Below are 14650 nucleotides of genomic sequence, written 5' to 3'. Positions count from 1 at the left end.
TTTCAATAATTATGTCATCGAGGCTCAGGACCAGTGTGAGATGTTTTGCCATCTCTCTGGTCTCAATATACCCTTAGTCACTTATGCTGATGATATTTTTAACATTAGCCGAACTTTGGACAAAATTTCTGAAACTTTCCAAAAACTGCTAGCAGAATATTTAAAATCTGGTTTCAAATTTAACACTGCTAAGTTGGACGTCATGTTTTTTAACTGGAAAAGTCCACTTTTTCATGAGATTGTGCTTGGGAATCCAAAGATCTGCCCGTTTGACCAAATCGTTTGTCTTGGTATTCCAATTGAAAAAGCTATTTCTCATACTCGTCATCTCCTAACAGAAGTCATCAAGCGCCGCACGTCAGCTCACTATGCTTCAATAATCTCTTCTAAACTTCGTTTCAGTTACCGTTATTTCGCAATGCTTTACAACACTGTTGCTCTCCCCCATATCCTCTAGGCTACATTGCACCCATCTGGAAGATTCTTACAAATGTTGATAAATTGAGAATTTTCTGCAATTGTTTCCGTTTCGCAAAATACCTACTGAGATATCCAATTTGGATACGCAATTCAAAACTCATCAACAGTCTTCACATAGCAGATCCTACTATAGCTGTTGCTAAACTCACGAAGAAGCACAACCATAAGATTTCAAGACATGCTTATAGCCAACTTCTTGAACTATAAGCTACCTTTTCATAGTTGTTTAGTGATATTTTGCTTCTGTTTTTCTTTTTTTCTCTCTTTGCAGTGCTCTGTAATTCTCTTTTTGTACAAAGACGGGTTTTCAGTAAATAATAAAAATTAATTGAACTACAAGTGCTCTATGGCTATGAATATTCAGTTTAATACCTAATTAAATTTTACTAAACATTTACAGGTTCTAAAAGCGACACTTTTGTGGTTGTGGATAAAAACCCTTCCTTTTGTTTTACTAAAAGAACGATGGATCAGATAAACATCACATAAGAAGGCAATCTTACTTTTGTAATACCCAACCAATGGCTGATCTGAAAACAATCACGCGATATATGCAACGGTTAATTGATGTGGATGTTTTTCTGGAGCGCTTTCACGATTAAAATTAGTAGATTTTAATCCTTACTAGAGGCATCTTTCTCTTTTTAGTTTTTTAATGCATGAAGTCTGAATGTGATCGATTATTTTTCATTACAGAAACTGCATGCATTCAGTAGGATTAAAACAGTTCGTGGTAACGAAAGACTCAGCCCAATAGCAACGAAACTCTAAAAAACTGAATTTTGATAACGGTAGATACAATAAGAGTTGGCGTTTTAGGCTGATTCCGAATATATAAAATTCATCAAGTTCAATGTTGCCTATCAAAAGTTAAGAGCTGAGAAAATTTGCTTAATGTTCAAAAAAGGGGAAAACCCTGAAAAGTCAAGCGATCTCAATAAAAATCACACCGTCAGCTTCAGCATATCAAAGAAACCTACTGTAGGGGTTTTAAGCTCCTACCTCCGAAAATACAGATTTTTTTTTATTATTATTATTATTTTTGTAAGAGTGATCGTATCAAACTAATGGTCCTAGAAGATCGTGAGAGAACTCATTTCAACGGAAATGAAAAATTCTAGAGCCCTTTTTGAGTGACCTAAAAGATTGAAGAGCAAAACTCCCTCCTCCCACGCCTCTTTTCGCTCAAATAATTTTAAATAAAAAAATTTGAAATATCTATTTGATTAATCGTAATCATGGTTGCAGCGGAAGCTGCAACCTAGTAAAGAGCGAACCAGAGCCCATAGTAATCAAAAGTTGAAAAACACGTTTTCAAAAAAAAAAACTTTCTAGCGAGAAAATATTGCCATCTGACACTGAACTATTGGTAACTATTGTTTAGGTTAATCTTAAAAGTAAAAGTTTATTGCGAGAAGAAATTTCTGATGGTTTTGAACAAGAGGATTAAACCCCTTGAAAATAGTTTCAGATCAAAATAAAAAGTGTATAGTTGGAATTAGCGTGGTCGAAAATTTTATGAAGGATAATTACAGTTCCCCGCCTTGACACCAATTAAAATTACTTTTTGGCAAGGGTAGCACTGATGTGTCTCCCTTCCTTTTTCTTTGCTTTTTTGTTTTTTTTTTCTAGCAGGGATAGGGGGTGGCCAGAACATCATAGAGAGATGTGTAATAGCTCATTTGAAAGGGAATTAAATTTGTAAGTTCCCTTTTAAGTGACTAAAAAGATTGGAGGGGAGGGCAACTAGCCCCCCGCCCTACAGGCCCCCGCCCCCCAAAGTCATCCAATCCAAATTTCGAGATATCAATTTTGTTTAACATAGTTCGAAGGTCCAATATATATAGTTTTAATGATGATGTGGCCCTCCATAATCCCTGGGGATGGTATCGGGCGTATCGATATCGCGTGTATCGGTATCGGTCGTATTGGTGTCGCATATATCGTATCGGGAATATTGGTATCGATATCCGTTACTGTTTTTTTCTTCAGTCACTTTCTAGGCTCATTTTTTAAAGTATGTCCCGGGAAGGTATCATGGTTGCAGCGGTAGCGGCAACCTAGTAAAGAGCGAACCACAGCCCATAGTAACCAAAAGTTAAAAAACGCGCTTAAAAAAAAAACTGTGAAAAAAAATTCTCATCTAACACTAACTCAGGAATGTTAACTATTATTTCGGTTTGTCTTAAAAGTAAAAGTTTATTGCGAAAGGAAATTTATGGTGATTTCAAAAGAAAGCCTCAAACCCCTCAAAAATGGCGTCAAACCAAAATGAAAAGTGTACCATTAGAATCAAAATGGTCGAAAACCTTGAACAGGGAAGTTACAGTCCCCCTACATGAAAAAGAAAAAAAATCACTTATTTGCATCGGTAGCACTGATCTGGCAGGCCAAGCGGACTACCAGAACATCATAGAGAGATGCTTAATGGCTCATTCAAAAACTATTTCTCATATCTACGTGCTTTTTATAAATTCTGCCATCTTCAGGTGCCATATGGTACTAAAATTTCACTTCTTATTCTATTTCTCAAGGGGTACCACTAGCAGGTTATCGGAACATCGTTGACAGATCTTTTACAGCTCATATAAAAAATATTGCACATATTTACGTCTTTCATATAAATTTCACCATCATCCAGTTCCAAATGGCACAAAAACGGCCCTTTTGGTGTTGTGTCTCAAGTGGGAAAGCTGGGGCTATTGGGATAGCAGAACTTATAAAAGTGATGTTTAATGACTCATTTGAAAGCTATTGCTCTTATATACGTCTCCAAGCACCCCCCCCCTAAAAAAAATGTCTGTATGCTTCCTAATAACAAATACTATATGCAAACAGTGGGCAAATTTCGTAACTTCAGCCCTTTTGCTACGGGGCGTGGGGGGTCATGTTACCCCTAAAGGTATATATTCATATTGGATCTTTCAACTATGCTGAACAAAATGGTTATTTCAATTTTTTTGTCGGAAGACTTTGGGGAAAGAGGGGCGTAAGAGGGAGGCTAGTTGCCCTCTAATCTTTATGGTCACATAAAAGTGAACTAGAACTTTTAATTTGAGTTTGAATGCACTCTCTCCCGATCTCTTAGGATCATTCGTTCGATGCGATCGCCCTTGGAAAAAACAAACAGAAAACAAAAAACAAAAGTAAAATAACAATTTGTAATTAAACAATCGTTATCGTTATTCTGGCCAAAAATGCAAAATTCCACATGTTTACATATAGGAGCTTGATACTACAATATTGTTCTCTGATACGTTGAATTTGATGGTGTGATTTTCATTTAGATTCCTTGGCTTTTAGGAGGTTGTTCCCCTGGAAACTTTCCTCCCCATCAAAAACGTTTCAGTGACCAAACCCCCAGCAGAAAATTAATCCCCCCCATCCAAAAATGTATGCGCACTTCCAAGTAATAAATACTCTGCGTAAACAATGGGCAATTTTTTTAACTTGAAGACCTTTCCCCTGGGGCTTGTGTGGGGGGGCATGTTATATCCAAAGGTATTTGTATTGGGTATTTCAACTACAATGAACAATATGGCTATCTCGAAATTTTGATCGGACGATTTTGGGAAAAAGAGGAAGGGGAGGGGGCCTAGTTGCCCACCAATCTTTTTGGTCACTAAAAAAGGGAACTAAGAACTTTTAATTTTCGTTGTAATGAGCCCTCTCTCGATATTTTAGGGCCACTGGGTCGATACGATCTCCTCTGGAAAAAAAAATTAAAAAAAAAAAAAAAACACGCATCCGTGATATTTCTTCCGACAAAAATAGAAAATTCTACAATGTTTGCTGATAGGAGGTTGAAACCATTGAAATAAGGTTTTCTGATACGCGGAATTTGATGGTGTTATTTTTCATTAAGATTCTTCGGGTTATATTTTTATCGGATGATTTTGGGAAAAAAGAAGCAGGGGAGGGGGCCTAGTTACCCATCAATCTTTTTGGTCACTTAAAAAGAGAACTAAGAACTTTTTATTTTCGTTCTAATGAGCCCTCTCTCAATATTCTAGGATTACTGGGTCGATACGATCACCTCTGGAAAAAACAACAACAAAAAACAAACACGCATCCGTGATCTTTCTTCCGACAAAAATAGAAAATACTACAATGTTTGCTGATAGGAGGTTGAAACCATTGAAATAAGGTTTTCTGATACGCTGAATTTGATGGTGTTATTCTTCATTAAGATTCTTCGAGTTTTATGGAGTGTTTCTCCCTTTTTGAAAAATCGTACAAATTTTCTCAGGCTCGTAGCCTTTGACATGCAACACTAAAGTTAATGAAACTTATATATTTGGAATCAGCATAATAAACCAAAACTTTTGATATATCTATCGGTATCAAAATTCCCTTTTTTAGAGTTTCAGTTACTATTGAGCCGCGTCACTCTTTACTTACAGTTTGTTACCACGAACTGTTTGATATTTACGTATATGAGGAGGGTTTTGCCCTCCTCAACACCTCACTCTTCACGCTAAAGTTTTCCGTCACTTTTAAAAAAGTTACTTATTGTTCTAATTAAACGACACTTGTGTTTCAGGAGTCGTTTTTAAAGAACTGCGACAAAATTCAAACTTTAGCATAAGGAGTGAGGTAATGAGGAGGAGGCAAACCCCTTCATATACGCAATAATTCCTGTTAGTTTTAATTTTTAATGTTGCTCCTTACTTTCAGTTGAAAAAACTACCCTGAACAAATACCCTTAACACGTCCACACGTAAAATTGAGTCGGTAAGTTGAAAACAAGACATATAAAGACATTTTGTATAGGAAATCTGGCAAATTCCCCCAGTACACAATTTTTCCTCAAATTTTCACCCCCTGGAAACTTCCCTTTCCATGGCCATGGAAAATTCTCCCTCTGCAAAGTCTCCTCAGCAGAAAATTTGTCCTCCCCTCCTCACCCGAAAAAATGTATGCATACTTCCCAATTACAAATAGTAAACCTAAACAATAGGCAAATTTTATAGCTTGAAGAACTTTCCTCAGGGGCTGTGGTGGGGTCGTGTTATCTCCAAGAACATAGTTATTAGACCTTTCAACTATGAAACAAAATAGCAATCTTAGAATTTTGATTGGACTGCTTTGGGAAAAAATTGCATGGGAGGGTGCCTAGTTGCCCTCCAATTTTTTAGGTCACTTAAAAAGGCCGCTATAACTTTTAATTTCCGTTAGAATGAACCCTCTATAAATGTTCTAGGCCCACTGGTTCGATACGATCACCCCTGGGGAAAAACAATAATAATAATAATAAACACGCGTCCGTAATCTTTCTGCTGGTAAAAAATTCAAAATTCCACATTTTTACAGATGGTATGATTTACGTTAAAATTCTATGACTTTTAGGGGGTCTTTCACCTTTTTTCAAAAATTAGGCAGATTTTATCAGGCTGTTAAGCTTTGATGATTAACCTAAGATTAAAATTAATGAAACCTATATATTTAAAATCGGCATAAAAATCCAATTCTTTTGATATATCTATTGGTATCAAAATTCTGTTTTTAAGAGTTTCGGTTACTATTAAGCTGGGTTGCTCCTTACTTACAGTTCCTCACCACGAACTGTTTGATTAAATAAAAACAAGGCTTTTCAACTGAAAGTAGTTCAACTTCCTCAATATCCTCCTCAATATAGTTTTTAGCACTTTTAAAAAAACCACCTATTCGAATTAAACGGTCCTTTTGATTCAGGAGTCGTTACAAAAAGGGACAAGCAGTCAAACTTTAGCATAAAGAGAAAGGTATTAAGAATGAGGCAACCCCTTCATATTCAGAATAATTTATATTCGTTTTGATTTTAATGTTCTCTTTACTTTCAGTTGAAAAAACTTGTTTTTTTATTTAATTTCTGATCGTTTTTCAACTAATGCCGGTAAATCTGGCTCACCCTCCAGAAAGAATTCCCTCCCCTCCCGGGAAACTCCTCCTTGGAAAGTTTCTCCCGCTCAAATTAGCCCCCTTCCCTCTTAAAATTTCTTCCGGACAATTCCATCGCCACTGAGTTATCCCCCCCCACCCCTCCGTAATGTTCTTGCGGACGATTCAGTCTGAAAAATTTTCATTAGCACACTCATTTGAAAAAGCGTTTAATTTCTAATCGTTTTACCGATCGCTCCAGAAGCCCACCCCCCCCTTCCGTGGAAATTTTTTTCGGAAATCCAAACTCGCTGTAAACGTCCCCCTGACAATATCCCTGAATCATCTTTACGGGGTTGTTTCCACCCAGACTCATAGCTTTTGATGGGTAAAACCAAACTTGATTACTCTTCTCGTATATCTGGAATCACCACAATAAGGCAATCTTTTTGATGAATCCCTTTTTAGTGTTTCGGTTACTATTGAGGCAAGTCGCTACTTACTTACAGTTCGTTACCACGACTGTTTGATTAATCCAGTTTTGAATCAATTTGTATTCCTTGTATCCTAAATCGATCTTTGTATTGTGTTGGTCCAAACTCCATTCTTTCACAAATACCGTGGCATGGTATTACTCCGGAGCGTTGTCCAAGATAATGGAAGATTTTTTGTGGATTTTGGTGTCTCCTGGAAATATTACACTTTCCTTTAATACAGTTCTTATTACCCACCTACCTACATGCCACCAGGATTTCTTGTTCTCAAAGTGATTTGTTGCATAACCCTTTGTATTTTCATATTTCTTCAACTTATTCTTTTTTATCAAGATCTAATGTTTCATACTATTATTTCACATAGGAACATTAAACAATAAATGGCAAGGGATCGTATTTTTCCCATTTCTTGCTCTGTTCTACTTCCCTGCCCATCCAGAAATAGACGTCGGTCTATTAGTTTACATCCTTTTCTCTAGCCCCCGTTCTGTACATCAACTTAGGTAAGGAATCGTCTCTTATCACTGAGGATCCCTTAACAGAACCAAAGAAGAAATATTTTAATTTTACCTTTTCATAATAAATTATGCAAAATTTTATTTCATTAATTTACCTACATCCTTGTCCCTAACCCACGCTCGACACATCCACCGAGTCAAAGAAAAATCCCTTGTTGTTGAGTATTCTTTAATATGTTTTTGATTTACCAAGCTCTGATATTCCTTGTTAAAAGAGTAATATTTTGTGATACCATTTTGATACCAATAGACATATCAAACGAATTAGATTTTTATGATGATTTCAAATGTATAAGTTTCATCAAGTTTGGTTTTGCCCATCAAAAGTTACGCGCCTGAGAAAATTTGCCTGTTTTTAATAAAAAGGGGGAAATACCCCCTAAAAGTTATAGAACCTTGATAGAACTTTTATTCAGAGTATAAAAGAACCCTGATAGAGAAGTTTCAAGCTCCTATCTGCAAAAATGTGGAATTTTGTATTTTTTTACTAGAAGAAAGATCACGGAAGCGCGTTTATTTGTTTTTTTTTGTGTTTTTTTAGGGCAACTAGACCCCCTCCCACACTCATTTTTCCCAAAGTCACCCAATCAAAATTTTGAGATAGCCATTTTGTTCAGCATGGTCGAAAAATACAATAATCATGTCTTTAAGGATGACTTAATTCCCCACAGTCCCCGGGGGAAGGTCTGCAAGTTATGAACTTTGCCCAATTTTTACATACAGTATTGGTTATTGGGAAGCATACAGAAGTTTTCAGGGGGGGGGGGGGGTCTTCTGGTAGTCAGAGGGGAGGGGTCGGTGCTTATGTGACAGGATCTTTCCATTGAGGAGATTTTGATGGGGGAAGGGAAATTGCTATGAAGGGGGCACCGGATTTCCCAGCATTATTTAAAAAAAAACCATCAGAAATTAAATATAAAAAAAAATCAACTGAAAGTAAGGAGCAACATCAAAAATTAAAACGAACAAAAGTTATTACGTATATGATTCGGTTCGCCCCCCCCCCCCCCTAGTCATTACCTCGCACTTTACGCTGATTCTTTGTTTGTACTTTCATCAGAGCTATTTCTTCTAATTAAAGGCCTTTGTGATTAAGAGGTCATTCTTAAAGAATTGGAACAAGATTTTAAATTTAGCGTAAAGAGCGAGGTATTGACTAAGAGGCGAACCCCCTAATATACGTAATAAAAATACACGAATATAGAAGTTCGTTACGTAAGTTAATTCGTAAGTTACATCAGATCAAAATTTCAAGAAAGCCATTAAAAAAGTAAAATTTATATGCAAATTTCGTTTTAATTATTCGTGTACGGTGAGCCAAAATCAAAGCTGCATTAATTCAAAAACGGTCAGAAATTTAAAATATAAAGTTTTAAACTGAAAGTAAGGAGTCACATTAAAACTTAAAACGGACATAAATTATTCCGTATATGAAAGGGGCTGTCCCCTCCTCAACGCCTCGCTCTGTATGCTAAAGTTTGACTCTGTCTCACAACTTTATTTTTAAAACAATAAAAAACTTTAGCGTAAAGAGCGAGGCGTTGAGGAGGGGACTCCCCCTTTCATATGGAGAATAATTTATGTTCGTTTTAAGTTTTAGTGTCACTCCTTACTTTCGGTTAAGAAAAACTTGTTTTTTCTTATTTAATCTTCAAAAAGGAACGGTATCTGATGTCTGTTGAGAAAACAACTAACAAAAATACTTTTAAGTTTCCCCGTATCCTGAAGGTTTGACAATATCGTTCAATAAAAACAATGCTTAAATAACAAAAATAAAAAGGGCTGTTATTTTGTGACAATTTTTAGTAGAATTATCAAATATAAGATGCAACCAATTTGGCCACCTCAGCGTAAAAAAGGAAATAAAACGATTTAAAAATATTGAAAAATTAAAAGTAACGACGGCTCAAAAAGAAGGAAAACAAAGAATACAAACTCAAAAACAGAATAAAAACAAAAAGAAGGTCAAATCTAAAGCAGAACAAGTTAAATTGAAATTGAAGCTTGAACAGTAATTGCTAATTGCATTCCTTTTTTTGAGGGTGCAGCAGAGAGAGTAATGTAGACATTGGATGATCAACAGAACGTTAGAACCTAAACTTGAAAAGATAAGCATATGTACAACGGGGGTGAAGTGGTCGTCTTGTTACTTTTTATGAGTATTTTTGATTCGCTTTTTTAGTTTTTTTTTTTATTATTATTATTATTTTGTAAACCATTTTCATGTTTCTCTAGTCCAGGTGTGTATGTAGTATATAATACAATTGGTTTGAATTTGTCAAATCTAGAAGGGACTCTGTTGCAGTCTTGAATTATATATATTTTTGTTTTTAGTCCAATTGTTTCGAAATTTTCAATTGTTTTTTTAGTTTTCATGTTCTTCAGTTTTTTAAACCATTTTTATCCCACTATTTTTTTTTGCTGTGGCAAAGTTGAGCTTAAACAGTAAAGTATAAGTTATCACCTAAATTGAATTCAAGGTCTTATCAAGTAATAGTAAAATGAACTACAAAACGCTAATATATATACGCTAATATATATAACTGCTGAGAATTTTTGGCAAAATTTAAAATTGGCTTGATACCAGGTATAAACAGAGAATGGAAAGAAGTACCTGTAAACATTGTTATAGCATTGAAATTTTGGAAATACCATGCTTTATATATAAGTGCTTGTATTTAAAGTTTGAATTTCTGAAAAATGTGTAGAAATCTAAGAAAATAGGAAATTGATTATAGAAATTTTTTTCCCTCATTGTTTGACGTTCTAAACAGAGCTAAATATGGAAACTGTGTGTCATTCAGCAATACAGTTCGCAAGCTTGTAGAAAACCGAATATTTTTAGCAGACAAGCATTCATGAGTTACTTTCTGAATGGTTCCGTCCATTTAACTTGATTATCTTTTTGGTAAGGAACATAAGAATGGTTTGACCCATGAGAGCAGCCGTTGACCCATAAGATTGGTTTGACCCATAAATTCACCGCATTAAACACCATGAAATTTTTCTTATTCAAAACTTCCCCTCGTCTTCCCCTCACCTTTAAAAAACGACAAAAATCTCGAAGAATATCTGTTGGACTATATACTTTTTTTTGCCTCATTCCCCTCTCCCGTGCAGTAAACATGGTTACAGACCTGCTTTAAACTAATAAAGGTATCTATGCATCAAATTTTTTGGCAATTCTCATGTGGGAACATCTAAGCTAACATAAAAACTAAAATTAAAATCAAAATTAAAAAGTGTATTGAATATATAAAAAAAAAACAGGGCAGCTCTAGGACTACCTGTGGCATCAAAACATAGAAGATAAAAATCAATGGAAAAACCTGCGAACTGACAGATTAAGAATGTAAATTTTTAGACTTTGGTTAGTAGCATATATTGAAAAGACAGAGGAACAGAGAGTTTGCTTGCAAAAATGTTACGGCTCAAAAACTTTCTGTGCTTTAACCTTTTTAAAATTTCACTGATAAACAAAACAAACCTAATGAGTTTTTGCGCTCTTTTTATTGGCTCAAAATTGGACATAGAAAAAAATGAGTAAATACAACAAAAGGGTAAGAAAGACGGATCAATATGACTTTCCTTTGTGAAATACGCGTAAGGAGTAATTTGATGTGGCAAAAAAAAATTATGTTGGACGTGAGGAAAATAGACGAATATATTTAAAGCACACTTTCAACATGGAAATAGAGGGCAGTAACCTTTTGTTTTCTTTTTATTGAAAACTTCATTAATAACATAATGATAACAACAAAATATAGGCTTTAACACACAATTATTTTTACTGTATACACCGAATAACATTTTCAAGTGTGTTTAAACGCCTGAATGTTTTCTAGGCCTCCATCCTCTTTTGCTGTGTATGGACATTTTACCCAGCTAATTTGGGCAAATACAAGATTTGTTGGATGCGGTTATGCCTCTTTTAGAAGCTCAATGTTCAAGAACCTCCCATACGCCCATTTGTACGTTTGTAACTATGGTCCTGCTGGAAACTTCCTTAACCACTCAGTGTATAAGCCTGGTAAACCTTGCAGCCAATGTTCATCTGGATTTATTTGCTCGAATGAGTTTGAAGGTCTTTGCAGTAAGTATTTTCCCTACATTGGAGTTTAGTCTGTATATCAACAGGCTATATACGAGTATTTACTTACTGAGGCAACTTGGAGCTATTGCTTCAGTATTGTCCCTAAAAAATACCAACATTATTTCTCTGAGAACAATAACTTTCCGAAAGATTTTTGAAGAATCAGTTGCCTTTCGAGGAAACTCAGGAAATTTCAGAAAAACTTGGGGACAGTAAAACTATGGCAGTATCAACAAGGGGGGGGATTACAATCAGGAGAGGTTACCTAAGATTTATATTAGAACATTATGACTCATATATTTGTATTAATACTTAAAATGCTTTCTTAGTAAAATGGTGATTCATTTGGAATGATTAGTGACTTCTGATTTTTCTTTTTTTAGATCCTCATTGTAAAATAGTATTATGGAGTCTTAGGTTAATTAAATAAAAAAACAAGTTTTTTTTTCACTGAAAGTAAGGAGCGACATTAAAACTTAAAACGAATAGAAATTATTCCAGATTTGAAAGGGGCTGTCCCCTCCTCAATGCCTCGCTCTTTACGCTAAAGTTTTTTATTGTTTTAAAAAATAGAGTTGTGAGAAAGAGTCCAACTTTAGCGTAAAGAGCGAGGCGTTGAGGAGGGGACAGCCCCTTTCATATATGGAATAATTTCTCTTCGTTTAAGTTTCAATGTCGCTCCTTACTTTCAGTTAAAAAAAAACTTGTTTTTTTATTTAATTTCTGAACGTTTTTGAATTAATGCAGGTTTTTGTTTTGGCTCACCGCACATGAATAATTAAAGCGAAATTTGCACATTAATTTTACATTTTAGGGGGGGGGGGGCTAAATGGCTTTCTCGAAATTTTTATCGGACGATTTTAAGAAAAAAAGGGCGGAGGAGGGGGCCTAGTTGCCCTCCAATGTTTTTGTTACTTAAAAAAAGCACTAGAGCTTTTAATTTTATTTACGAACGCTTTTATTAGTTATAAATATACGGAACTTACGTATTAACTTACGTAGCGAACTTCAATATTCACATATTTTTATTAAGTATATTAGGGGGTTTGCCCCCTAGTCAATACCTCGCTCTTTACGCTAAAGTTCAAATTTCGTTACAATTTTTCAAGAATGACCCCTTAATCACAAAGGCAGTTAGAATAATTAGAATAATTAGCTCTTAAGAAAATACTTAAAAAAACTTTAGCGTAAAGAGTGAGGTATTGACTAGGAGGCGAACTCCCTCATATACGTAAAAATTTCTGTCCGCTTTAAGTTTTGATGTTGCTCCTTACTTTCATTTGAAAAAACTTTTTCTTTTTATATTTAATTTCTGATAATTTTTGTTTTTTAAATAATGCTGGGAAATGTGGCGCTTCCTTCATAGCAATGTCCGTTCCCCCATTAAAACTTCCTCCATGGACGTATCCTCCCACGTAATTCTCGACCCACCTCCACTACCAGAAAAAATCCCCCTGAAAAGGTCTGTATACTTCCCAATAACCAATACTATATGTAAACATTGGGCAAAGTTAATAACTTGCAGCCCTTCCCCCGGGGACTATGAGGGATCAAGTCATCCTCAAAGACATAGTTATTATATTGCTCGACCATGTTGAACAAAATGGCTATCTCAGAATTTTGATCGGGTGACTTTGGGGAAAAAAGGGCAGCGGAGGGTCCAGGTTGCCCTCCTATCTTTTTGGTCACTTAAAAAGACACTAGATATTTAATTTCCGTTCGAATGAGCCCTCTCACGATATTCTAGTACCACTGGGTCGATACGATCACCCCTGGGGAAAAAAAAAACAAACAAACAAATAAACACGCACCCAGGATCTTTCTTGTGGAAAAAACACAAAATTCCCCATTTTTGCAAATACGAGCTTGAAACCTCTACAGTAGGGTTTTCTGATACGCTGAATCTGATGGAGAGATTTTCATTAAGATTCTATGAAGTTTATGGGGTGTTTCCGCTTTTTTCGAAAATAAGGCAAATTTTCTCAGAGTTTCGGTTGCTATTGAGCCGGGTCACTCCTTACTTACAGTTTGTTACCACTAACTGTCTGATAATAGAGAAGCACCTGAATCATCAAGCACCTTTAGTCTTCAGTTTTATAGATTATAAGCATGCATTTGATTCAGCTGATAGAAGAGCTTTAGTGAAGGTTTTATCCTTGAATGATATACCAGACAAATACATTAAAGTGGTTAGTGCTTTGTTCGAGAATTAAATAAAAAAAACCAGTTATTTAAACTGAAAGTAAGGAGCGACATTAAAACTGAACACGAACAGACAGGATTCCGTCTATGAACGGGGCGGGCCGCTCCTCAACGCCTCGCTCTTTATGCTAAATTTTTTTATTGTTTAAAAAAATAAAGTTGTGAGACAGAGTCAAACTTTAGCGTAAAGAGCGAGACGTTGAGGAGGGGACAGCCTTTGCCCCCTCTCGGAATATTACCCTTTAGTGATAGAGTTAGTCGCATATTGAAAACTCAAACGCCTACTTGTTCGATGTGTGGAGACAAAGTGCTTGACGGACTATTGCACGAATTGATTCAATGCCCCTCGAACGGTGAATTACCCCAAAGATTATTGGAAATATTAGAAAATGGGGGAATAAAAACAACGTCTGTAGAAGAAAAGAAGAAAGCTCTAAAGCTGTACTTTTGTGTTAAAGGTAAGCAAAGGAATTATGCGCTGTGTTTGCTAGTGACAAGTGTTAGCATGCATGTGTGGAAAATGCGTAAACGTCAGAAGCAGGTCAAAATTTCTTTGGTGAATGTTTGGCTTGAAAGTTATGTGGATGACTTGAGACGGAGTCGAGTATGGAGGGAGAAAGTAGATGTGGAATGGATGAGTAAAATTGAGTTTTAAATTTGAAAATTTTGATTTAAATGTTATATTTTAAAAAATGTTTTAAGTTTTATTTACAAAAAAAAAAAAAAGAAAATGATGTTAGTATTATGATAAATGATTTAATTTATTTTTAATGGTTTTCGTTTGATTTTTGAGTAGCCAAATGGGTATTAAAAAATATTTTAGTAGTTTATTTGTGTCTTATTAAAGAATGATTAGAATGGCGTGCCTAAAGATATTGTAAGGGCACAGCTTTCTACTCCTCCTAGGTTTGTTTTCGGATTGAGGGAAGGTTGGGAGGATGGAGGATGTTGTATAGTTGATTGAGAACAAGGTTTTATGAAAAATATTAGTTTTTATTAATGTA

At 35.4% G+C, this 14650-nt stretch overlaps 1 protein-coding gene across 1 annotated transcript in view; it reads left to right on the top strand.

The window, feature by feature from the left end:
* The window catches only part of LOC148950968 (uncharacterized), a 232888-nt gene that overhangs the window by 158192 nt on the left and 60046 nt on the right, over positions 1-14650 (top strand). The window contains exon 6 of the mRNA XM_089090078.1: positions 11197-11444. Coding sequence (XP_088946204.1) covers positions 11197-11444 — 248 coding nt within the window. The remainder of the gene's footprint in view (positions 1-11196; positions 11445-14650) is intronic.

This window comes from Artemia sp. Qi Xiang Cuo, chromosome 6 (assembly GCF_049724085.1).
Source record: "Artemia sp. Qi Xiang Cuo chromosome 6, ASM4972408v1, whole genome shotgun sequence".
In the NCBI taxonomy this organism is placed as follows: Eukaryota; Metazoa; Arthropoda; class Branchiopoda; order Anostraca; family Artemiidae; genus Artemia; species Artemia sp. Qi Xiang Cuo.
This window is presented reverse-complemented; position numbering and strand designations above follow the sequence as displayed.